At 39.9% G+C, this 26013-nt stretch overlaps 2 protein-coding genes across 7 annotated transcripts in view; one reads left to right on the top strand and one right to left on the bottom strand.

The window, feature by feature from the left end:
- Window positions 1-12208, bottom strand: part of TRAPPC12 (trafficking protein particle complex subunit 12) — a 57270-nt gene extending 45062 nt beyond the window's left edge. For 4 of the 5 annotated variants that reach the window (XM_086631382.1, XM_086631384.1, XM_086631386.1 and 1 more), the window contains exons 1-3: window positions 12200-12208; window positions 10096-11306; window positions 5283-5399 (exon numbers count right to left, since the gene is read on the bottom strand). In XM_086631382.1, the coding sequence (XP_086487508.1) occupies window positions 5283-5399; window positions 10096-11301 (1323 nt within the window). In that variant the 5' untranslated portion in view covers window positions 11302-11306; window positions 12200-12208. The remainder of the gene's footprint in view (window positions 1-5282; window positions 5400-10095; window positions 11307-12199) is intronic. The other variant, XM_086631383.1, reaches the window with a different exon arrangement.
- Window positions 12209-12353: 145 nt separating this feature from the next.
- EIPR1 (EARP complex and GARP complex interacting protein 1) overlaps window positions 12354-26013 on the top strand; it is a 94674-nt gene continuing 81014 nt past the window's right edge. For both annotated transcript variants that reach the window (XM_086631379.1, XM_086631380.1), the window contains exon 1: window positions 12354-12444. In XM_086631379.1, the coding sequence (XP_086487505.1) occupies window positions 12403-12444 (42 nt within the window). In that variant the 5' untranslated portion in view covers window positions 12354-12402. The remainder of the gene's footprint in view (window positions 12445-26013) is intronic.

Genomic DNA, 26013 nt, shown 5'->3' with positions numbered 1-26013 from the left:
AACTTTAATTATCAGAGTTTTCAATATATCTGAAAGACTGTGTTTTCATTCTATTATGAAGCTATTCACTGATTTTGACTGAAAAAAATACTACCAAATAGCAGAATACCACTGTCTCACATACATAACTGTTCCTTGGAAGTCTCCTTGTGCAGGTCAATTTTGCTTGATTTTTAAATTATGGTTGGACAATCTCAGACGTATGACTGCAGAATTGTTCATATTTCTCCTTTGTCTATAATAGTGTACATCATTTTCCGGAATGAAAGCAGTGAAGCTCAGGTGATGCAACAAATACAGCTAATGCCCAGGTGGAATTTTTCTGTCAAGCAAAGAGAGTTGTGTGGACTGGACATCTACAGAAAACGTATTTGGTGAGAAGGGAATTCATCTGACACACGAAGAGAATTTACAACATTATTCAGTCTCTCAGGAAAACAATTTTGACTCAGAAATAAGATGCTGAAATTTTATCCAATAAATTGATGCTTGCCTTTTAGTGTAGAAATGTAACCTCCCCCACAAGTCCACAATTTCTGTTTGTGCTACTTGTGTCTCCCATTTTCTCTCAAATCAGCTATAAAAATGCTGGAAATTGCTCACTGATTTAGAAATAAACGAACGCAACCCCCCATGTTTTTAAGGACAATTTCTAACTTATTAAAGTGACTATATATGCCATACCACTGTAGCCAAGTTTGTTATATTTGAAAATATATGCAAGAGCACAACATTAATCATGTGCAAAAGTAACAGTATATGATTTTTTTTTTAAATAGACTCAAAGGGAGTCATTAACTCTACATGTAACACCATTAAAGTGATTAAAATGTCCTCCTCCACTAGCTATGACATTCTTCTCCCCTGTAAATTACATTGGTAGAGCACTTTCACATCAGTTAAGAAAATGTAGTTAGTAACCCTTTCCTGGTCTAGTACCTTGAAGAAATGATTGCATACTTAGAGCAAATATTGCTTATTTATAGTGGCAAGATACAGTAGTCTGTTTTTTAGGTATGACAACTACCAAAGACATAATATTCCTACAGCTGCAAACACCTTACAACTCAAAACACCAGAAAGGTCTCTAGTAAGAAATACTGTGCTATTTGTTCAAATAAGAGTAAACAATTAATCTAAAATATGGAATAACAGGAACTAACATAATTGCAGCTTGCACCTTGTATGTATAATTTTTATTTGCTGCTATAAAACAAAGCAACGCGCTGTGAAGAGAAGCTCTGCTTACATTTATTTGCTTTAGAGGTAACTGCATCTTCCTATACCAGATTAATAAAACTTTTCAGAAACTAAATACGCAGATTTTCAGTTTTCAGTTGAAATATAAAAACACTTAGCCTCTCCAGATGTGTAATGCTATTTACAAGTTATCACCTCAATGTTAAGCACGCAGATTTATGGAATTACTTTGCTGGACAGCTCCAGCACTCCTATGGCTCTTAAAAGTCTCTAAGTCGTAAAACTAGTTTAACTGCACAACCTCCTCATCATTAACTTACCAGTAAAGCATTTCCAGTTCTCTGTTATCCATTCCATAGCAGAAATTTAAATTGCGAAAGTGCAGTTTTTCAATAAACCAACCATTCGTCTTTGGGTTACTGGTACAAATCTCACTCAAATCAACTAGGGACCAAATTCATGCTGAACAAATAATCTTGTTAGCTGAGTTTACTGACCTGAGTTCAGTTGCTGGTGAAAAACTATTTGTCTTAGAAATGACGTTGCTGTTGGCGCAGTTTTGGAAGTTCAGCCTACTACCTTATTGATAACATTTGTTTTCTGACAATTAATTGCACTTGAGGAAACTTTTGCAGGCTCTTTGCACTATGACGCCCGACAAAGGACCTGCAATCTCCAGAATTCTTTGTTGCAAGCACTAACTTCATCTTACCCACAGAATGGTCTTTTAACTTGTACAAGTGTTTTTTACTGGAACTTTTATAAGGAAGATGAGAAGTTACTACTCAAGGATGTACACTGGAATTAATCCAATTTAAGATATTCTTTTGTGACCTTGGTGAACAGAGCTGGTATCTGCATTTGCAGATGTAATCTCGGAAGTATTGTCAATATAGGTAAGGACGACATCACTAAACAAGGATCAGATGATTTACAATACTGGAATAATAGAAAAGGTCAAACAGGATCATTAACATGGAAAGTTAGATAACTCACGATATATGTCTGTTGACTTCTAGACAGCCATAATAAAAAGATGTCAGCTTCAACTGGAAAACATTCTGAGAAGAGCTACTAGGATGATTATGAAGACATCCATGGAGAGAAGATCAGAAGAGTTATTTTTGCCTTTAAAAAGAAAATCTGAGACGTGGAAATATCACCGGTGCCTACCTGTACAAAGTAGCACGGGAGAGGAAACAAATATTGAGAAGAGAAAATGACTTAAAAAGCAACACGAGATCGAAACATTTAAACTGTTGTAAACACCTTTATCTTTGATTAGAAGAAAGATTTTGAGAAAGGATTGATTAGCATTCCTTTGATTAACCACCAAAAGAATGAAGTTCTGGAATAGCATTTGAAAGTAGTAGCAATATAGCCGATTTGTTAAAACAGCCAAATAAGCTAACAGAACGTAGAGTAGAGGAGCTCCAGACTTACAGCTGAAGACCTGTAGTATGAAGATACTGATTATCCATTTAGCTTGCTTTTCCCATCCACACAGGATTAAAACCATAATGAAGCATCTTCCTCTGGAGCAGATAGGCTTGGAATACTGCTTTTTTTTTTTTTTCCCCCTCCTCCTTCCTTCCCATAATAAGATGGAGTTCACCCAAGATCATCTGAGAATTTTAACCGAAGAAATTTCTTCATAACAGGACTTAACATTCACTTTTGGTTTCAGCTGCCACTGGTGCCTTCCTACAGCATGTGACAGTTCTTGAGATTTTTAGATGGGATCCCAGATTTACACATCTAAATTCAGATGTGATCAATAACTGTACTGATTAGATCTCTTTTGACTTGAGAGTTCAGACATCAGCTCACATGTAAACACCTAAATAACAGGTATCAGTCTGAAGCTGAAGTCTAATTCTATGTATTTCTCTTCTGTATTCCTGACCTCTTTGAAATAGACTCTCTTAAGTGGCTGTCCATTGTTGCAAGGGATTGAAACGGGTGACTGAAATGGTTTCAATAATTCTCACGTTCATGAGTAGTTCACATGGATACCAAACAAACAGCTAAGGAAAAATCTCAACATTATGGAAACTGCATAGCAATAGTCCCAAATTTCAACAGTTTTTATCCAAATGTTAATGAAAACATTCCCTGTAAGCGGCCCTTTGCATGAAAAGATATGTATGCTGAACATGCTTGGTCAGGCATTCATTCATAAAGAACGTAGAATGAGTGGCTGATAACAGATCACTTATTATATGTCATTCTGGTCTACTGTGTATGTAAAAAGCACACATCTTTTTAATTAATATCATCCAGCATGGGATTTTAATGTTTCTAAGTCTGAAGTATCTTTTACCTTTAAGACTGCTGCCATCAGAAAGAAATTTTCCACATTAAGAGTTCAGAAAAAAACCCAATATTTGCAAGGAAAAAATCAAAACGACAAACTAATTCTTATCATAAAAAGAAACAGAGTTTTGCAAACAAAACTGAGAAACATTTATATTGTATACTCAAGAACAACCAACAGCTAATGATTGAAAGCCTTGAAAACGGAAGAATATCCTGACTTCTGGCTGAATGGCTGAAATTCAACCAAAAAAACCCTTCTAATAAGAACAAGTTTTTAAAAAAAATCTGCTATGTGTAGCAAAAAAAAAATCTGATGGCTGCAGATTGCCTCCCATTTTCTCTGCTTTGATCCTAAAAGCTTTAACACTGCTCTTCTGGAGCTTAAGAGCACACTCAAACCTAAAACAGTAGCAGTGGCAGCACTGTATCTAAGGCACAAGATGGTCTGCGGCACAGAAGAACATTTTGCATGGACACAGCTACCAGATCAAATAGAAAAAGATTTCTCATACATGAAAACTACTCTTCTGGAAGAGGGAAAGGAAGTGTGGAAAAAGGTCTTTCCTACTTAGACACCCATGGGGACAAGATTTTTTTAGTAATATTTTTTTTTCCTCCCTTTCAAACTCCCTAATTAAGCAAAACATTGAGATGAATAGAAAAATACCTATCTCCAGGATGGAGATCACAATGTTTTTTCGGGTTTAGTTTCAAAAATTATCTCTGAATTCCTCTAACAATGCTTGAGGAGACCACCCGGAGTTTTCCTAACATGACAAAAAGTCTCTTTTGGAGGTTTACATGTAATGTAACACAATTCAATTAAAAGATGTTAGATACTAAATACAGACTGTCCTAACACTTATAAATCCTCACTGGTTTTCCTCAGTAATTTTTCACCCATTTTTCCAAAAATAAAATAACTCTAAACTATTTTCTGACATTTCAATACATTAAGTTAAGCCTCAGTCATGTAACAGTAATGAGTTTCATATAGGAACGCAATGGTTCAAAGAACAAGGCAAGGTTCACAAGGCTGCTAGATGCAACTATTTCCAGGTCCAAAATATTTACATTAAGGAAAGTACATAAGGAAGAAATTCTTCATTCTGAGGGTGATGAGTCACTGGAAGAGGTTGCCCAGAGAAGTTGTAGATACCCCATCCCTGGAAGTGTTCAAGTCTAGGTTGGACGAGGCTTTGATCAAGCTGATGTAGTGCAAAGTGTCCCTGCCCAGGGCAGGGCAGTTGGAACTAGATGATCTTTGAGATCCCTTCCAACTCAAACTATTCTATGATTTTGACTTAGAGAAAATTAAGCTTTCCTTTGGAAGTAATTTAGTTTCTCTTTCCTGCACTAAAACGAAAAATTAAAAGCTGTTAAAATTAGTGCATCAGCTTTGTTTACCATTTACAACAACTGGTATGTCTTACCTTTTGTAAAACACTGAGGTGAAAATATAAATAATACATATGCAGATAAATAAAAAAGCAATTAAAATCTGGTTTGTAACCATTTATATTACATAAAAATTAACAGCTAATAAAATTCACAGTAACTCAAAAGTACCTTTTTTCTAACTTTTGCATATTAAAAAAAATGTTTACCACATCATTTAAACCCCAATATTTGAAACTCAGTGTCCCTCCAAAAACTACTGTACTTCAGCTAATACTTTTGCAGGATCACAGTCAGCAGCTCCCAATTATCTTGAGAGAAGCATGATATTTAATATATATTGAATTACAAAGATCATTACTTACAATTAGCTGCTTCAAGCCTACAAATGACTGTTCTACAGAGTTGGCGTTCAAAACTTGTCTCTTCACTGCAGCTTGCTCCCCCAAGAAGCGAAGCATTAAGTCTTTTACTGCATCTCCCTTGGTGTGCACAGAACAGAAAAAGAAGAAACATAACAAGAAACTTTTAAACATCATTTTAGCAAAATAAAATATTGAATTAAAGCTGAGCGACACAGTTTTTTTTTCCCTTGAGAAAAACTTCTTTTCCAGTACTTTTTGTGTGAAATGAGTACAAATGCATACATATTTACAGCATTTTAATGGAAACGTCTAGATTTACTCTACATTATTTGCTATATTCTTTTTTCAATGTTTAGGTTTCAGTTAGCATAGAAACATTCAAGACTTATTTGCTTCTTTTCTTTTATTACTACCCTTCAAAGATCTTACAAAACAGTTAAATTTTACAAGTTTTTATAATGGATCTTAATGTTGAAAGGTGCAACCTACTGATTGAAGATAAACATGCACATTATCAGCTAACCTTAAGTACTTACAGAAAATAAACTTTGAGAGATCATAAAACCAAGTAAACAGCAATCCTTCAACAAGTACTCTTAATTTCAAATTAATTAACTGCAGTAATCAGTCAGAGAAATTGGGTTACCTGAGCTCTGTAAATTGAAGACTTGGGACCAGTTGAGACAGAGACATTTGAAACAGATTCCTAGAGTTAGACAAGATGAATCCTACATTTTACGACACGGAGCAGCTAAGAGGAAGAGTGTCCAAATCCAGGTTCTATTTGCAGCTTTGCTAGCAAGAGACTAAATAACTCTGTATATGGCACCACCTGTGCCTCACTCTCTCCTTCTAATCTTTGTTCAACTATCGATTTCTGTGTTTTTCTGTCTGTTGGCCGATACCCTCGCAGCTCTACATACTAGAGGTTTTCAAAAAGTAATCAAGAAATTCAAGCTTAACATCAAGCAGCTACCGAAAAACTGTGGACGACACATTGACAGATTTTGAAAACCACGCTACGAATGTCTGCACACTCTTCGGGTACCACGTCTGCCAATATAGTGTAGGTCAGGGTCCTAGTCTTGTTGGGACTCTCCACATTACTGTGCACAGAGAATCCCCTATGGTGTCAGAAGTCACCATGTGCCAAAAGCAGGTAACAGAAATGATTTCTGTAACATTTTTGCCAATCTTACATTTTTATGCAAACACCTGATAATAAGGAAAATCCTCAGCAATATATTAACAATATATTTTTGTTTTTAAACAGAAAGCAATTTATAACCCACACTCAGCCAGAGTGAAGACCTGTCTGGTTCACCATCCTGACGGTGAACAGCACATGTTCACAGAAACAGCAAAAGAAACAGAATAAGCTCATAGTGGTCTTTCCCAATTTAAAGCAGCCAGAACTTTATGGTATACCTGTGCCAGGGGACATATTTGTGTATCACTTTTAAACACCCACTGATAGACATACCTCCCATGACCCTTCCTCGCTCATTTTTCAGTTGTGTTTTTTTTTTTTAACAGAAGTACATCCAAGGACAATGACTTCTACAGCTTAAGAACAGTTACATGGGCTGCAGAACAGTAACTCCTTTTGTTATGCTTATTTCTCAACAGTTCCTTTGAGATAAAAACGAACAAATCATAATCCTCTATTTACCTTAAATCTTTTATGAATTTTAGATCGTTATTGCTCGTGTAAACCAAAAGGTCCTCTTCCTTTTAGCTACAACTCACAAAAGAACCTCTGCACTCCTCATCATTTCCCCTCTCTGCAATTTGTTTTAATTCCATTGTATCTTCTCAGATGTGTGGTAACTAGAACAGCATGCAATATTTAAGATGGTAAAACAGAGAGTGACTATGCAAAAATGTAAGCATACAAAGGGATATTTGCAAAAATCCCTCTAAAGGAACATGAAAACATTCACTTGAAGAACAGAGGTAGGAAGCTGTTAGCGCAGAGGGCAGGAAGCAAGTCACAAAGCCTTTTGCCTAAAAAAAGGTGAGCTGCATAAAATACAGTAAAGCTTAGCTATGATGAAGATAATTGATAGTAAATGTTTGCACTTTCCCCATGGACAGTGATGAGAAATACGTTCACATTTTCTGTCTGGTTTCTTGAGGAATGAGATTGCAACTACTGTTTCACTACATGGCCAATTTTTACCTCTAAAGCTGTCACCTATCCTATGAATAAACAAGATTTCCATCTTTCGGACAGAAGAGTCTGAAAGATAAGAAGAGACAGGTGTGCAAAATGACATAAATACAAAAGAGTTTTTAATCCCTCTCTCAACAGTACTTTGGAAGAGGAAGTATTCCAAATGAATATAACGAAACAAAAGACATAATGACAGCAGACAGTAACTTATGAAGAAAGGCATAATGGAAAGAGCATAAAAGGCAGTACTCCAACTTGTTCCCACACCCAAAGAGAGCACAGGGACAGATAATCTGTACCACAAGCAATTCAAGATAGTTTAAAAATAATATTTCTTGAATGATCAGCAAAAAGTAGCACACAGCTGAAATCAAGAACATGGAGTATTTTTCATGGTGTGATTTATTCACTGAACTTTTAAAACCACACGCTTGAAATAACAACAAACACTTTCTGAGTGAGCAGGGGAAAAAAGCACCGAGCTCTTCAATACCTGTCATAGAAAATTTAATTCCTTCCCTGAAGTACACTTACAGTTCACTGTAAATGCATTTTCCAACTAACTTCTTTGTCAGCTGCATGCAGCCTGGTTTAACATCTTGCATTCACGTTCAGCATTAGCAAACCCTTCATACCAAAGCTTCAAGGAACATTGTCGGAAGCAGATTTAACATTGAAAACATGCCTCCCACAATGTTTCAGTTGACATTTCAAGTAGTTTACAATTACAATTTCTGTTAAACGCACAATTTGCAGTATTAGAAGCATATGAAACAATTATAGCAAACTAGGGGATGCCAGGTCAGTCAAGGCACTCAGGCCAGTGAAAAGCAGTAACTGGAAGTGAGGAAAGTCATATAAACATAAAGCACTTCAAAACTTGTCCCTGCTGATATGCCTATGTGACCGCTTATTAATTACAGCCAACGAAGAAAGCAGCAGGGATCCTCTTCAATTCCATTGAAGATTTTACATAAGGTCTTAGTGCAAAAATACATCACATGGACATTGCCATAATGTAAAGTTCTTTTCAATTATGTACTAAACAGTAGATCTGCATATATGCACATGCCCAGATTCAGGCAATCATCAGCACAAAATGGCCTTTAATCCTTGACCGGACTGAGGAAGGTGAGACAACTGCAAAAAAGGGGGCCTCGCGATAAGGAGGACCTCATCCTTGAGGCCTGCGGAAGGGATCATTCTAGCTGTCCATCCCATTTGCTGTCAAAAGAGAAATACTACGCACTCTTAAATTACTCATCAAGGTCTAAGGAATTCTTTGGGGAAGGTGGGAAGGACCCTTCAATTTTTTTTGGAAGGTGTACAGGAGGAGTAGCTTCCTATTACAGTGTTTTCTTTCACACTAATTAATGGACTCTGTGACAACAAATGTTTTAAGATAAAGCTAAGTAGTAGCAACAGCACAGGATACGTCTAAAACTGGTATCATCTGTTGCTTGTGATGGAAAAATTAAGGTTTGTAAGACAATTCAGCTACAAATCTGGACCTGATTCACTCCAGAAACTTTTCTGATAGTTCCTGTAGATTAGGAAGTTACTGCAGACTGCACTCTGCTTGTATTTGACTATTAACTGATAATCTCTGTTACGCTATAATTAAGAATTAAAGTATGCAAAACCTCAACACCATCTCTCTAGACAACAATTCTATTATCCAAAGACGCAGATATGAAAGAATAGGATTAGCCTATTTCAAGAAAAAAATTCCATTACGATATCCTAAGCAGCCAGGATAAAATTGCTTCACAAGAAATAGTGTCCAAGCGAAATTTCTCAAATTCTGAAAAAACGCTTTATGTCTTCTCGCTAGTTGGGAGGTCTTATAGAAGAGAAGGAAATGGGTTTCCACTACTATGTTTTTCCCTTCATGACCTCCTCTGCAATGTTACCTTTAATTTTGGGGTTATCATAAAATCATAACAGAGTGGTTTGGGTTGGAAGAGACCTCAAAGATCATCTAGTTCCAATCCCCCTGCCATGGGCAGGGACATCTTCCACCACACCAGATTGCTCAAAGCCTCATCCAACCTGGCCTTGAAGACTTAGGACTATCCCTTCCCAGTAGCTTGCTCCAGCATTCCATCTTTCCTACAGGTTATATCTTTCCACTGCTTAGGGAAGATAAAAACGATGCGATTTCAATCAGTGTTAACATTATGAAGAACACTGTGAACATCAGTGAAAAATTTTATTTCCTACTTGGTTGCAACAGCAAATTCTACAGGCAAAGCAAGCTGCCTGCTTTCACACTTTGTAGTACAGCATGCTGATTTTGCACACATTCCAAATGCAAGTGTTATCATACTAACTAGGAGGACCAAAACCTAACTGAAACTACTTAAAAATACAACCAGCTTTAGATTCTATGGAAACTGTCAACACTGGTGTTCAACATACCCAACAAATTTCACTATGAATAAATCAGATCTGGTTTTAGCCTCTTCATGTATGAGTAGGCAGTGACATTATATTTTCTAATAAGGACTGAGGTAATATATATAAGACAACCATAAGCAACAATATAAAGTACTATGACACACAGATTACTCGACAGCTCTTACACAATATTTCTAAAATATAACCATGCACTCAGATACAATAATAGACTCTTACCTGGATATTATCAAATTTTAACCCAGGCATGGTGAGATTCTCTTTATCTATGAACACGGTGCTGTATTGTTGTGTGGCAACTGAAATTAGAACATTTCTGGTTTCCTCGCTAGGAAGCCAAGCATCATTTCTTCTATCCAGTTCACTCATATTTAAGGCTGTAGCAAATGGGTCATCACTCCCAGCAAAAACAGCTTGAATTTGTGAGAATGGCTTGGGGGATTGAGTTATTTCTAGAGACGATGGAGGACTGGTTGAATCAGGTCTCCCATTTCCCACAGAGAAAGTAGGGTTAGATGAAGCACGAGAACTGTCTCCGCCATTAGAAAGAGAGGACATTTGTTCTGGAACTGAAGAGCTTGCATTGGGGTTACTAACAGAAATAAAATTAGATGTGGTAAACGAATCAAAAAAATCAGAAGCTAAAGTATTAGTGTTAACAGTATCGCCAAAGAACTTGCTTAGACTAGGACTTGGTTGAACCACCTGTGGATTAGACTTCACTGGAGTCTCAATTATGCTACTAAAACTGGGAGATTTTACCATCTGAGGCTCAAAACCATCAGGTAGAAACAACTGTGGCTGGGTATTAACATTGTTTGCTTGGCTGAAGATGGTACACACAGGAATAGGCTCAGTCTCAGGAGATGGTTTGCTAGTACTGGGTGAAGATATCTGGTCCCCAGGTTTGCTTTCATCATTATTCGGTTTTGTTTCAACGGGAACATTGTTTCCCAACTTTGGTTCCTCCTTCATGGCTTCATGAATGGGTTCTTCCTTTAAAGATACCTGATCATCAGTTCCAATCTCAGAAATGTCTTTGGGTGTTTCTTCATGTTCAGTTTCACTCTCATTACTTAAAAACTCCTTATCTACTTCTGCTTGTCTTTTTTGGTTATCTTTAGCTTCCATTTGTTCTACAATCTCTTGCAAACAACCAAGTTCACCTGTGTCATCTTCACTGTTGTTTGGAGAATCTGAAATAATGACACTCTCCATCATTTGTTCATTAAGTTTATCTACAAAATTACTTGAATCTTCTGACACAGTTTCATTCCCTTCAGACTCAAATTCATCTCCACCAAGATCAATGGTTTCCTCATGAAAGAGAATTTCTTCCTGAGTTTTCTGTTGAATTGTGCCTCCGCTGTCATCTTCATCTGAGGTGCTCTTTGCATCCTTAGAATCGCTTTCATTATTCTCCATGGTAGCTGAAGAGGGAAAAATCCCCACCAAAACTAGTATTAGTTTTATTACTCAGATATTGCTCAGGTGCCACCTCGAAACTCCTATGTGTCATACAAATATTGAAATTTTCCCTTTAAAAATAGTCTTTTCGCTATTTGATATAGAATCATAGAATGGTTCGGGTTGGAAGGGACCTCAAAGATCATCTAGTTCCAACCCCCCTGCCATGGGCAGGGAAACCTTCCACTACACCAGGTTGCCCAAAGCCTCATCCAACCTGGCCTTGAACACTTCCAGGGATGGGGCATCCACAACCTCTCTGGGCAACCTGTTCCAGTGCCTCACCACCCTCCAAGTGAAAAATTTCTTCCTTGTATCTAATCTAAATCTGCCCTCTTTCAATTTAAAGCCCTTGCCCACAGAATAAATTAATCCTGACAAAGGCTTTCGCTGCACTCTTTCTGTAAGTGGCCAAAACCACTGGGATTAAAGAGCAAACGCCTCCCATTAAACACAGACAAAGTGGTATTTGCTCTTCCGCTCGCAGAGGCTGGCTCGGTCGCCGTTGAAGAAAAGGGTGGGTTCCACCGCTGTCACCAGTGCCGGCTGCTGAGTCCGGGGCCGGCCGCGCAGGAGAAGCGCCCGGCAACCGCCGCGCAGAGTAGGCAGCGGCAAAGTTCCCCCGGCCCCCCAGCGGCGGCCCCGGCCCGCCACGGACCGGCCCTGCCCCCGGCGCCACCGCGGGGCCCCCCGACCTCGACCGGCCCGCGGCGGGGGTGGGCGCGGCCTCCTCCACCGCCTCCGCCTGGCACAGCCCGGCAGCAGGAGGGGACCCCGCGCTCCCCACGGCCACCTCAGCACCCACCCGCTCGGGCGCCCCTCAGCCGGCGGACGAACCGCCCCCGCCTCCCCTCACCTCGGCGCCGCGCCGGCGACACCCCCCACTCCACCACCGCCGCCGCCGTACCGAGCGCCGCTCCCCACCGCGCCTGCGCAGCGCGGCCGGGCGGGCAGGGCTGCGCATGCGCGAACGCACCTCCCGGAAGCGGCGTGCGACGGGCAGTGCCGAGGGCCAGAAAGGGCGGCGGGCAGCGGGGTGCGCTGCGCTGCGGGGCCGCGATGGAGGACGATGCGCCGGTGATTTACGGGCTGGAGTTCCAGGTGGGCGCGGGGCGAGGCTGAAGGAGGGCTGGCAGGTGTCGGCTCTGCCTCTGGGGAGGCGGTGGCTGTGGGTGTGTGTAGCGGGGCAGGGGAGCGGCGGGGCGGGCTGTGGGACGCGCTCAGGGGGAGGCTGGCGGCCCCCACCGCTCCCTGAGGGGGTGCCGATGGCACCGCTGGCGCTGGGTGCTTCTCGGCACCTGCCCGTCGCGTCGGGGTTTTTAGAGGTGGCTCAGCAGGAGGCGGGAGTTGGTTCTGCTCCAAAACTTGATGTCCAGGGCGGGCGAGGCGCAGGGGCTGTTTCCTTCACGGCTGTGCGCAGCCTGGCTGGTGGAGCTCCTGCTCCGCCACCGGTCCCTGGCCCACCTCTGGAGAAGTCTTTGGCTCTGGGGTGGTAGGAAAACACCGGTAGTCTCAAAGAGATCCTTGTAGTTGTCTCTTCTTTTCCAGATTTTTTTTTTTTTTTTTTTTTTTAATGTGAGGAGAGGACATGAAACTGTTTCTGATACGTTGTAAATTTGGGCTGTATACTCAACTGTAAACCTGCTACTTTTTGTGTTTGTGGGGCGTCTTGTGCGTTCTGCGTCTGTGCGTTTGTTCCATAGGACAAATCAATCCATTGTATTAGTGCTTATGGCTATAAGGAAATGGGACTAACTTGGGAACTTATTGGTCATCTTCATAGAGGAGCACAGGTTTTGTGTTTAATGAAGTTTCTATAAGTTCTGGGAAAATAAACAGCTAGGTAGCTGGATGGGTGATGGGGACCCTAATTTATGATTCTTTCTTACAATAAGGGTTTTACTCAGCTGTTGTCTTTGGCAACAGCTGGCTTATTATCGTTGCCATTATAGCAGGAATGGGAGGTGCTGTGTTTCTTGTGAAGCTCACACAGCAATGTTTTCATTCTGCAGTAGATGTAGTAATTTAAATATGTACAAATGCACTTTTTTTTTTAGGCCCCTTTACTGAAGTGCTCATGGAAAGCAATATATGAAGGTTCTTTATAAAAGTTTTGAGTGTCCTGGCTACTGAGTTGTGTGCTTTGTAAACCCCCATGTAGCAATAGATCTCCTTAGCCAAATGAGTATTTGTTTGGTTTTCCTCTTTTACAGGAGCTAATGTGTAATATTCATAACATGATGTTAAATCTACGGAAGTCTGCTAATATTGATAATGTGTTATCATTTTGTGATTTGCTAGAGATGGCTGTAACTTGCACTTCAAAATTAATAAAACTTATACCTAAATGTCTTTGGCAGAATAGAATATCCTGTACTTAGTAATATTCATAGCTTCTTTCTAGTAAGTCATATATAATAAGTATTCCAGAAATTTTGGCAACCTAGCTTCTGTGTTGTTTGAGACTTCTATGGACCTGTGCCCCATACCACCCCAAATCATACATCTCATACAGACCTCTTCTCTTCTTCTGAGAAATATGTAACAGGGCTGTCTGGCAGGAGGATAAAACAAAAGAACTAAGTGGCTATAATCAAAGGGAATTACAGTTAATACAGGTAATTTCGAGAGCAGGTAGAGAAAGAAAAGATGGTTTATGGCTAAGTCAGAAAAGGAGCATAGAGGTGAAGGTTCTGTTTCTGATCTCCATTAACTACCAATGTGGCTTTAATACAAATTGCATCATTGTGCGTCCTGAAAAAGGCTCTGATGGAGAGACTTAAACCTAAAACTGGTCTAGTTTTTCCAACTTGCATCTCTAGGTCTAATAAGAAAGCCTGATTTCTTCTATGTTGCTAGACGACAATGGCTAGCTGCATCATCACAATTACAGCTTCTTTCCAGTGTGTGTCAGAAGCACTGTGACTGAAAGCATCTCTTCAGATGATTTTTTCAGCCCAGTTTGAAGAATTGTTTTGTTCTTTCTTATGTGTGGGTTGTGTTTTTTTTGTTACTTATAATCTTTACTTCAGCTTTATGAGAAGCTTATTCAAAGTTGAGTTTTGAAATTACAACATATTTAAAAAGAAGGAGGGATCTCCTTAGTATTGTTATAAATAAAAATTGTATGTCACAGTACCATGACATCTAGAAGCTACACAAGAGATTACATACTGAGAAGCAACGTGTCTCTCCAGCAGTCAATAAGAATCATAGAATGATTTGAGTTGAAAGGGACCTTAAAGATCATCTAGTTCCAACCTGGCAGGGACACCTTCCACTAGAGTGGCTTGCTCAAAGGCTCATCCAGCCTGGCTTTGAACACTTCCAGGAATGGGGCTTCCACAACTTCTCTGGGCAACCTGTTCCACTGCCTCACCACCCTCAGAGTGAAGAATTTCTTCCTTATATCTAATCTAAATCTCCCCTCTTTCAGTTTAAAGCCATTGCCGCTTGTCCTGTCACTACACGCCCTTGTAAAAAGTCCCTCTCCAGCTTTCCTGTAGGCCCCTCTTCAAGTACTGGAAGGCTGCTAGAAGGTCTCTCTGGAGCCTTCTCTTTTCCAGACTGAACAGCCCCAGCTCTCTCAGCCTGTCTTCATAGCAGAGGTGTTCCAGCCCTCGGATCATCTTTGTGGCCCTCTCCTGGACCTGCTCCAACACCTCCTCATCCTTCTTGTGTTGAGGACTCCAGAGCTGAATGCAGTATTCCAGGTGGGGTCTCAAGAGAGCAGAGTAGAAGGGGAGGATCACCTCCATCAACCTGTTTGCCACACTTCTTCAGATGCAGCCTAGGATACGGTTGGCTTTCTGGGCTGTCAGCACGCATTGCCGGCTTATGTTGAGCTTCTCATCCACCGGCACTTCCAAGTCCTTTTCCGCAGGGCTGCTCTCAATCCATTCTCCGCCCAGCCTGTACTTGTGCTTGGGATTGCCCCGACCCACGTGCAGGACCTTGCACTTGGCCTTGTTGAACTTCATGAGATTCTCACAGGCCCACCTCTCAAGCCTGTCAAGGTCCCTCTGGATGGCATCCCTTCCCTCCAGCGTGACCACAACACCACACAACTTGGCGTCATCTGCAAACTTGCTGAGGGTGCACTCGATTCCACTGTCCATGTCTCCAACAATGATGTTAAATAGCACTGGTCCCAGTACCTACCCCTGAGGAACACCACTTGTCACTGGTCTCCACTTGCACATCGAGCTGTTGCCCGCAACTCCTTGAGTGCAACCATCCAGCCAATTCCTTATCCACCAAGTGGTCTGTCCATCAAATCCGTGTCTCTCCAGTTTGGAGACAAGGATGTCATGCACTACAGTGTCAAATGCTTTGGACAAGTCCAGGCAGATGATGTCAGTTGCTCTTCCCTTTTCCACCAAAGCTGTAACCCTGTTGCAGAAGGCCGCCAAATTTGTCAGGCACCATTTGCTCATTGCGAAGCCGTGTGCCTTAGCGTAGTCGCCAGGAGGATCTGCTCCATGATCTTAGTGGGCAAAAGGTGAGACTGACTGGCCTGTAGTTCCCTGTGTCTTTCTTTTTTCCCTTTGTAAAAATGGAGGCTATGTTTCCCATTTTCCAGTTGGTGGTAACTTCACTGGACTGCAAAACTCTTTCTATTTTATGAGATGGCTGCAACTCTTTAAGCTGTTTATAACATTCATATGACCACAAAAATGTAGTTTCCTAGGGTGGGTTTTTTTGTCTCTTCTGTGTGTCTGTGAACTATATAAACGTTGTAGAGGCATTAAGAAATGTGATTTGCATGATCACACATGATGTGTATGATTCTTTTTGTGACTTTTTTTTTAAAAAAGACAATATTCCCACTATAGTTGCTCTGATCATCCAACTGTAGTGAAAATGAGAAAATTGCAGAGTGGGTGGTGACTGAAAATGTGAGATGCTGCTTGAGTTAATGACTGAGTTATGTGACTGTGGCTCATGATGATGAGTATAGGGCAACAGCATTGGCTGCTCAATATTTTAATATTGAAAGGTTGTTCTTGTAAAAGAAAATTTGTTAGGCTTTGCCTGTATCCTGAATTACGAGAATGTGGTAAATGGGTACCCAGGATGTCCCAAAGTGCCGTTTTTTTTCAGTGAAATATGTCTTTCTTGCTTGTCCAGTGTAGAGTTGACCTGTGTTCACTGTCTAACCTGGTGTACCTGGTATGTTTGCCCTTTGTTGAATACGCTTTCATTTTCAGGAATTCACAATTTTCCCCATTGCATTCTTGGAGCATTTGAACAATGATGTTTTGAGTAAGTGTATAAGCACTACTGAATGTCTTGAAATACTATATTTGCCTTAGTTTAAGGTTTCCTGGATGATGGTTATACCTCTGGAAATGAGCTAGATGGAGGGGTGCTTTCCAGGATAGGTGTTTGGCTCAGTTGCAATGCCAACTGTGACCCTTGTGGGGACAGCCTACATCACAGCCTACATCTCGCTTGTTTAAAAGTGTGCGGACACAGGCCAGCATCATGTAGGGAGCGAGGAGGAATGTTGTTTGTGTCAGAGTGCGATAATTATGGAGCATGTGTTTGGCACATCTAAGGGATTTTGGGGATTCCACAGCACTGAGCTCAACTTCAGCATGCCACATACTCCTACTACATGTTATATGTCAAAAGTAACTTACAAGGGAGAAGCATAACGAGCAGGAGCGAAGGACAGTAGAAAGCCTGCTGGGTGACCTACACAAGGGCAGCTCCATCTGCACCCTGAGATGGGGCCTGGCTGAAGCGGGGTTAAAAACGTGCATTAATGCTTTGTCAGAATTTGTGTGCTGTGTTGTGGTCCTTTTGTGCTTCTTGAATGAGCAGGATTTGACTCATATTATATCGATAGTTAGTGGTTAACAGGTTTTGTGAATCTAAACAGAGACTATTGATTTTTAGGACTTTGTTGACTGTTTACAAGAGTGAGGTGAAAATTTCCCCAAAGCCAAATGTGACTTCTTGGAATAGGACTCTTAAAGCAGTTGAAAACACCAATGGAAGTAGATTGGTCACAGGTCTCATACCATGTGTGTATATGTACAATATCAGGATGTGTAAGAACAGCTCAGTTGACCTACCTCTGATGGAGTAGAAGGCAAGTGGAGATTTATTGGAAGTGGATGGAAAGGGAGGCATTTTAGGAAGATGTGTGTCACTTGTGCAGTACCCAGGGAAACCTGTGCTGCCTTTCAGGCTCAGCTGTGTTCCCAGTCTGGGAGTGGAGCAGGTGTGCAGCCTATAGCTCTTATTGGCAGTGGTGTCCTCTTCCCTGGGAGAGCTTTTCTGGTCTGTTGTGGGATGAGAGAGAATGCCCTAAGCTGAATGTAGATAATAATTTTGATACAGCTTTAGAGATGTCTTTGGAGGATTTATTTTGAAAATTGCATGATAATGTCTTAGTGAAATTCCTGGGTTTTGTCTCAGACCTCTTTCTTTTCTAAGATTATTTGCCTCATGAGTGCCCATCCTGTATATTTTAATCCAGGCTGAGTATCTGTTCTCTCACTTGTTTTCCTATCTGCCTCCCTCTCTTTTCTTGAGGGTAGCATTTCAGTTGGGAGGACTTCTTGTGGAACTTCAATCTAACATAATGTTAGGTTTAAAGTTTTAGTGGGGGGGTGGGGGGGAAGTAGATAAGTGGCAAAACTCCCTTAACTAATCCCCCGAAGATCTTTATAATGCATGAAGTAGATCAGGTGGAAACTATTTCTTTTAGAACCCTCAAGCAATTAGCAGGATCTTGCTGATATTGAGTATGATACAGACAATATAAAGATGTATTTATGTGAGCTTGAAGGAACTATTAAAAGATGATTTTTGCCATTATGGTTCATGATAAATGAATGGGATTTCTAAGGATGATTGTGCTATGCAAGGCTTTGTGTAAGGGTTGCTTTTGTTGCTGTGAGGGCTTGCAGAATCTGTCAATCTTTGGAATACGGTCAGTGCACTAAATACATCAGTGGTGGGAATTCTTGTGCTGTGAAAGATTTGGAGAAAGCAGCTGTTTGAGAGCCCTGAAGGTCACCTGAACATGTGTGCTGCCAGCCTCTTCACTGATAGAGTCACTGCAGCTTATTACAGTCAATGATGGAGGGTCTCCTACTGTGGTGGGAGAAACAGGGCTGTCCTTCCTAAGTAAAAATCAAAGTGTACCTACTTGAAAATTAAAAATATGCCAGAAGGCAAAAATAATATTCATGACATTAGCAATGACATTAGCAGCCTGGGGCTTCTCTAGCGGGGGAAGAGGGGGAAGCTTGTGTTTTGTCTCCAGAATGAGGCATCAGCAAAGCCAGCTCTTTCCCCCTTCTCTTCCTTACCCCGCTCCAAGTAGCAGTATACTACTTCTGGCTTTCAGTATAAGCAGATGGTCAAATAACTTTAAATTCAGACTTGGGGACTGCAAGCCAAATGCTGTCCTTTACATTTTGTACTGCAAGTTCACTGCTTGTTAGTACAGATTGATTGTATGCATTTCAAATGATACACGGGTTGCAGAAATTCATTTGATCATATTAAATGTAATACAAATATTCAGATGTTGGGCTCAGTGTATGTTTTCTTGTTTGCTGATACCAAACCAATGCAATGCATCAGCAAGAGAAAATAGGTATTGGAGACGTACTGGTTCTTTTTTTCTTTGCCTATTAATGCTCTAAATAGTAACTGCCTAATTAAAATGCAATTTTGTGTGTTTGGCTGGTATTTCAAAAGATGTAGAGAAGGGTAAGTTTCAGGAGAACTTACAAACAGAGTATAGAGATTCAGTGCATTACAGTTCCATAACGCACTTACTTTAAACTAACCTTCTATATCCTTTTGAGGTTTGTCATTGTGTTCCTCTGGATCATTTATTTCTTACTGTTGTCGAGGGCCTTTCTCTCTGCAGGCTCGGTCCTGTTTCATTCTCACAGAGGCTTTGATTATTCTGCAGATGATCTAAATTGTCAGGGTAAGGGAGAAGGTGAACTTTGCCCAACATCACACTGAGCTTGATGTAGACATGGACACGATGCCCAGTCTCCAGTTAGTCTTTCCTGCATTCTGGCACAATGATTGCTCTTTCTTCTGCCTTATCTTTATATTTCTGTTTGTCACGCTTGTATTCTAGATTTTTGCGTGCCCTTTGCATTGCATAAATAAATGTCTGTTTTTGCAGTTAAGTCTTTGTCCTTTTCCTTTCCATGTGATGCATTTCAGGACCTGTTTCTAAGCCAAGGGAGCGGAGCAGCTGGCTTATGTGTATCAGAGCTGTGTCTTTAATTCAGTGTCAGCCTGTTATTCTTTTGACCATAATTACTATGTACGCAGTAGGATATGTTAAGCATGTGTGCCTGACAGGAGTAACTTTGAGGGATTTGGTTTCTCCTGATGAGTACATTAGGATGTGTTTTTTTTTTTTTGGGTACGAGTTTGATCCAGCCTGCCTTTGCTTCTTTACAGTTTGTGGTTTTTTTTTTTTTGTTTGTTTGTTTTTGTGGGTTTGGTTTTTTTTTTTCTTTTTATTAACTTGTCCCTGATGTGTACCTGCACCTGTTTCCCCATCACTGAGTAAAAAGTTTGGTCATGTTCCTTGTTATTTTTTCTTTCTTGTCTCATGGAAGCCAGACTACATAGTTGGTTACCTAACTTGTGAACTTCTGGGGGCATCCTACCAGCCTCCTGTGAGTCAGGATATGTTTGGTGGTGTTTGTTTGGTTTTTTTCCTTTGCCTACACTTTGAGGATACTATGTAATGTTAATGTAGAATTTAAACTTTTTCCCCACAGTTTAGGACAACATTTTTTTTTCCTCATTTGCCTTATTCTCTTCCTTAAGATTGATATTAAATGTTCTTGTTGGGATTGGATTTCCCTAGCCTTAGGCCGAATGGCTTTCGCTGTAAGTTCAAGCTTGCTCTAGGAAACAGTTTGAATTCTTTTCCATTAATATCTCAGCTTTTTGATTTCCCTCTCAAGCATGTTTTGCTATATCTTCATCAGGCAATTTGATGGCCTACTGCATATTAACAGGATCACTGTCCCTTGCCCACAGTGTGCTCAGCAAAATCTGATTCACAAAGATGCATGACTGGTTCCAAACTTTCAATCCTTTCTTCTGAAAATCGTTTTCACAAGTGTTTTTACCAACTGATAGCCAGTTCATGATAGGTGATATGCTTATTCCTTTCATTTTCATTTGCCCACAAATAAGCAATATTAATGTGGTCTTCAGATGGATGTAGCAAGACTTTCTTCATATTGTTATAAGTTTGATCTCCTGAAAATATATTGGAATAAGTCACTGGAGCCTTCATGTGAACTCTTTCACACTCTTCAGTAATTCTTTATTGATGTCAATATTCAGCCCTTTCTAATTTTTTTAAACTCGCGTTATATTCCTTTTTCTCTTCCCAGATGAATATCCTTTCTACATCTGGTCAGGGAGTTGTGCCTACACCTTTGTCTTTGATGAGGGCAATGCAGCCTAGTGTGAGTCTATTTATTGCCAGTTTTGTAGACTTGACAGATATTGGAATCTCTCGTATTCTAGGATCTGGTACTCGCTTTTCTGTTGTGGATTAGCAAATTACTTAATTCTGTGGCAACTAAGAGCCTGAAGGGAGAGTAAGCTTTCAGTAGTGGAATCACCTCTCTGAAGTAAGCAACATCAAGGCTGCATCAGCACCATGTTTCTGCTCAAAGCACTATATTCAAACAGATGCACTGTAGAAGTAGGGTATTCATCCAGTGAGTGCGTAACTGACTGTGTCGAAGATTTGGATGGAAATCTGTTATTTCAGCTCCTGCAGAAGGACCTGTCACGACAATATGTACAGCTCTGCTGATGACAATAATTGTGCAAATTGCGTGACAAGGTCAGTTTACTTTGCAAGAGTTTCATAGGATCACAAGCTAATGTAGGTTTGAAGGGACCTTTGGAGATCCTCTATTCCAACACCCTTCTCAAAGTAGATTTGATAGATGAGGTGGTTTAGGGGCCTTGTCCAACTGAGTTTTGAGTATTTTCAAGATTGATCAATTCCACAACATACGTGAGCATCCTGCTCCAGTGTTTGACTACTCTCATTGTGATTTTTTTTTCTTAATGTCTGCTCTGAATTTTCCCATGTTGCAACGTGTTCACTGCCTCTCATCATGTTGCTGTGCACCTCAAAGAAGAGTCTATCTTTTCTATACCATCCCTTTAACTAGTTTAAAATAATCCACTGATTTATTTTTTTGTTTGTTTGTTCTTGTTTCTTTTTTCTAGTGAAATAAGAGCGCTCCATGTTTCACTTTAATGGTGGAGTTAGAATGATAGCAAATTGGGAAAGGTCAGTAACTGCTGCTGCTGAAGCAGTTAAGGTAGTCTGACTGCAAAGATGCAACTCCGAGGCAAAAATAAATACCCTTATGTTTCAGGTCAGTGAAAGAAACTTAAGCTGAGAATGTCTAACCAAAAAAGCAATGCAGTCTGAGTGTGGACACCTGTGCAGCAGTGCACAGTCATGTTTCCATACCTCTAATTAATCCCTCAGTGCACATAGTAAAGGGAGGACTTGTCTTCTCATAATGGGGTAGGCAGTGTTTGCTTACTAGTTGCAGTTTCCATGGTAGGAACAGTAGCAGGATAAAAAGTTTTCTGTATCATTCATTACTTATATATTTGCATATGAGGAGGTGGTGTGAAATCTTAAATCTGAGATGTTCCATATCCAGTGGGTAATGCTAATACAGGATTTTGGTCATGTGTAAAACTAATAAATAATTTTAAGTTTTTGTTTTCTTTTCCAGTGAAACTTTCTACACTCAGCTTTAAGTGACTCTTTACCACCCCCACCCCTCTCTTTTTGATCTCTGTTCCTCCAATGTAGTGATAGTCTTCACTATGGAATTTGTTTTGCTTTCTTTCTCTGCTGTGGTAGAAGTATAGCATGTTCAGAGTTCATGCAGAATTTGTGGTTCTACTAGTAAAAGCATGGCAGCTGTACTATCTTGGGAATAGATGATGCATTGTAAACCCTTTTTTAATTTTTATTTTTTGCATGCATATGGTTATTCTTCTCTACATATGTAATTTGTGGTTCTATAAAGCTTCAGGATGCAGTAAATGAAAATGCCAGTTTGTTATGTTTACTTGAGTAGATTCTGTCTTCCTGATCTGTACTGAACTTCAATGTGACCATTGCTATAGGCTATTCAGTTTTGTGTTTCTGTTTAAGTATGAATTCATACCTTGTTGTGGGAAGTTTAGAAGAAAGAGTATTTGGGTTTTAACTGTACTATAGCATACTACCATACTTTTTTTATAAAAAAAAAAATAGTCATGCAGAAGACGTAGAACCTGGTATTTGTCACTAAAACATTGAATGTATTTAAGTATTTGAGTACACACAATATTCCTTACACTGGAATCCTAAGATATTTTTTTTTCCTCTCCTGTCTGCTTCAGCCTTAACTTTTCTCCAAATTGATTTTGTCACCTCGAAAGATTCAGTGTGAGTAGGAGTGTCTAGCCCTATAATATGCAGAGTCCTTGTCTGGAATGCCTTTGGAGCGTGGGGATGCTGTTTCCTGCATCTCTGCAACAGTTACTCAGCATATCCCCTCCCTCGAAAACACAGGAATGAATTGATAATTGTTGCATCCCTTTGGTTTTTCTGTGTTGTGCTTGTGTGCAGCCTCTAATTTAGTGGAATAAATGAGATCTGGGGCAACTCCAGACTGTTGTGCAGAATAAATATGTAGACTTCGAAAAACCTCTGAGGAAGGCTGGTTGTTCAGATTTCTTGACAGGCTTGTATGGCATTGGGAAGTCTTTGCGGTTTGCTTTCCAAAGGCAGGATTTTCTTTATGTTAGTTAGCTGAGTGGAATTTTGACTGCATATTTATAAACTTCCTTCTAGACTGTTAAAATATTTGGTTAGAGCATCAATCACAATCAAGTTGCCTCCATATCAGCCCTGTTTTATAAAACTACTTGCTTTAAACCATGCACACGTCCTCATAGTGCTGTTGGTGAATATGAAATTTGGACATGTAACCAAAAGGTTATTTGTGGTTCATGATGTTTTAATCTTTGCTTGCTAGTAATTATTTCCTAGTCTTAGACCTTCTTTAAAGCTGAAATGATCTAATAACGTATGTTGTTGCATTGCCTAGGAGCATCAGTTAGGTGAGGCTTTGCTGTGACAGTGGGTAAAGACAACTTGTTTTCTCACTGTTCACATCTCTCAGATATGTGTACTGAGTATTTTCTATGAATCACAACAATTTTCTTAGTAAATAATACTTTAATATCTTAGGTAGTAAACTTTGGGGCTATATGCTGTTTAGTGTTCTGTGGATACTGACTTTGAAAAAAATAATAAGCTCTATTGGTTTAGATTGATATTAATTACACTATGTTTTTGTTTATTTTCTATCTAGTAGCTACAGTCATGAGGCAGGATGCTTTTGTGAAAGATGTTATTTACAACCTTCTCTGACAGGTTTCAGTACAAGATGGCAAACTTAAGGCATTCTTCTTGATCTTGATGGCACTCCAATTCAGTTATGTTGTTCATAGAATGGTTTGCGTTGGAAGGGACCTCAAAGATCATCTAGTTCCAAACCCCCTGCTATGGACAGGGGCACCTTCCATTACACCAGGTTGCTCAAAGCCTCATCTAACCTGGCCTTGAACACTTCCAGGGATAGGGCAGCCACAACTTCTCTGGGCAACCTGTTCCAGTGCCTCACCACCCTCAGAGTGAAAAATTTCTTCCTTATCTCTAATATAAATCTACTCTCTTTCAGTTTAAAGCCATTGCCCCTTGTCTTATCACTACATACCCTTGTAAAAAGTCCCTCTCCAGCTTTCCTGCTGGCCTCCTCTAGGTACTGGAAGTCTGCTATAAGATCACCCCGGAGCCTTCTCTTCTCCAGGCTGAACAGCCCCAACTTTCTTGGCCTGTCTTCATAGCAGAGGTGCTCCAGCCCTCGAATCATCTTTGTGGCCCTCCTTGGTTACTCAGTGTCTTCATCATCTGTTGATGATAGCTTCTGTTTCTCTAAAAGTAACTCAAAATAGATAAAATTAGACATATCTGTGCAGGAGACAACTGAAAGTCCATTGTACTGTTATTTATATTATGAATCAGGTTTTCCTGATTTATGAATGCTTGATGAGTTTGAGCCTTATGTTCTATGGATGTCATAGGCTTTTATGACAGGGAATAAACAATAATGTGTTTCTTGTTGTGAAATGTGTTTAAATATTTTTCTTAGGCCTTTGATTCTGCCCCCCCTCTGCCCTGCAAAATGGGAAGTAATTTTAAAATATTTTAAAGAAGAGATAGAGAAGCTGATGACATGTATGTTACTATGTATTGACATAATTTTATTTTGAGCACTTTGTGTCTAACCTGATGCATTTTTGAAAGCAGCATGGTAAGACCTACTTGAAAGGCTTTAGAGGAGTTGAAAAGCCCCTGTATTTCTTTATTTTATTGAAGATCCTGTAGGTCACTTCTTCAATTTGACTTATAGAAACAACAGAAGCTTGCTTGATTGAAAGAGATACATAGCTGTTGGCTTATTTCTAGTGTTTTGGGGTTTTTTTTCAAAATAACTGAAACCAGATCTGAGATGAAAAGGAGCCTAAGATCTGCAAATGTAAATTCTGTTCAAGACAAAATAAAAGCTTGGTGAACTTTAGTTGTTTCTGTCAATCAGAAATGCTGTCTAGGCTTGTTGTAGGTAAGTGCTGTATAAATAGGAGAGTACAAACAAATAGGTATGGATTCACACTGATCTCTGATCTGCATTTGAGTATGTTTTGAACACAAGTTACTCACTGAATCGTGTTCTCTAGTGCTTTTTTCTATATAGATGTTAGCGCTACTAACCTATACTTACTAAGCTCATTGCATTTTTTAACTTTTTGTTCTCAGTCTTAAACAAAATATTACATTGTCTAAATCGCATATTTCAGATGCAAGATAAGTATCTGCTCTGTAGGAGTTCAGAGCTTATTCTGAAAAATGAGCTGGTTCTTAACTGTACTGCCAGTCAAGGGCTTGGATTGCTTTGCCTTATTGAAGAAAAATCAAATCTCTTCAAGTTGCTCTTCTAGAATTAAATTGTTCTAAATTTATGTATTGTGATATTGTGCGTTTCAAATATTCTCTTCCAAGCTTCTAGCCATCTTTCTGATATGAATTTAAAAACAAGTTTCAAACAGGACTATGTTGAAGCTAAATGTTCCTGAATACAGAGTATAATCATTAGCTAGCTGCACAATGGGATGGCAGTAAAAACAACTGTTCAACAGTTCCCTGAATCCTTCTGAAGTATTTGCTTGCAATACAGGCTTTAGTCTGAAGAGATCTGAACAATTTTATACCAAATAGATATGAATTGCAAAGGTTTGTTCTTTCTGTTTTGACAAAAAAACAATATTGAACAATATGATTAGGATATCTTTTGCATGGGAAAGTAGTGGATATTCCTCACAGTTTACTTGTGGTTCGTAAAAGTGCCTTTGAGTGTCAGTTTACCTCCCATTTACTCAAAATTAGCTAAGAGAATCTCTGCTGATGGCTAGTGCAAACTAGCAATTGTGCTTTTAGATCAAGCTATGCTTTTTCTCAATGTCTCCCGTGATCCTTAACTGTTTTGTTTTGCTTCTTCCAAGGCT

This window comes from Tauraco erythrolophus, chromosome 2 (genome assembly GCF_009769465.1).
Source record: "Tauraco erythrolophus isolate bTauEry1 chromosome 2, bTauEry1.pri, whole genome shotgun sequence".
Lineage (NCBI taxonomy): Eukaryota > Metazoa > Chordata > Aves > Musophagiformes > Musophagidae > Tauraco > Tauraco erythrolophus.
Note: the sequence above shows the minus strand (reverse complement) of the source record. Positions and strands in the feature narration are given on the sequence as shown.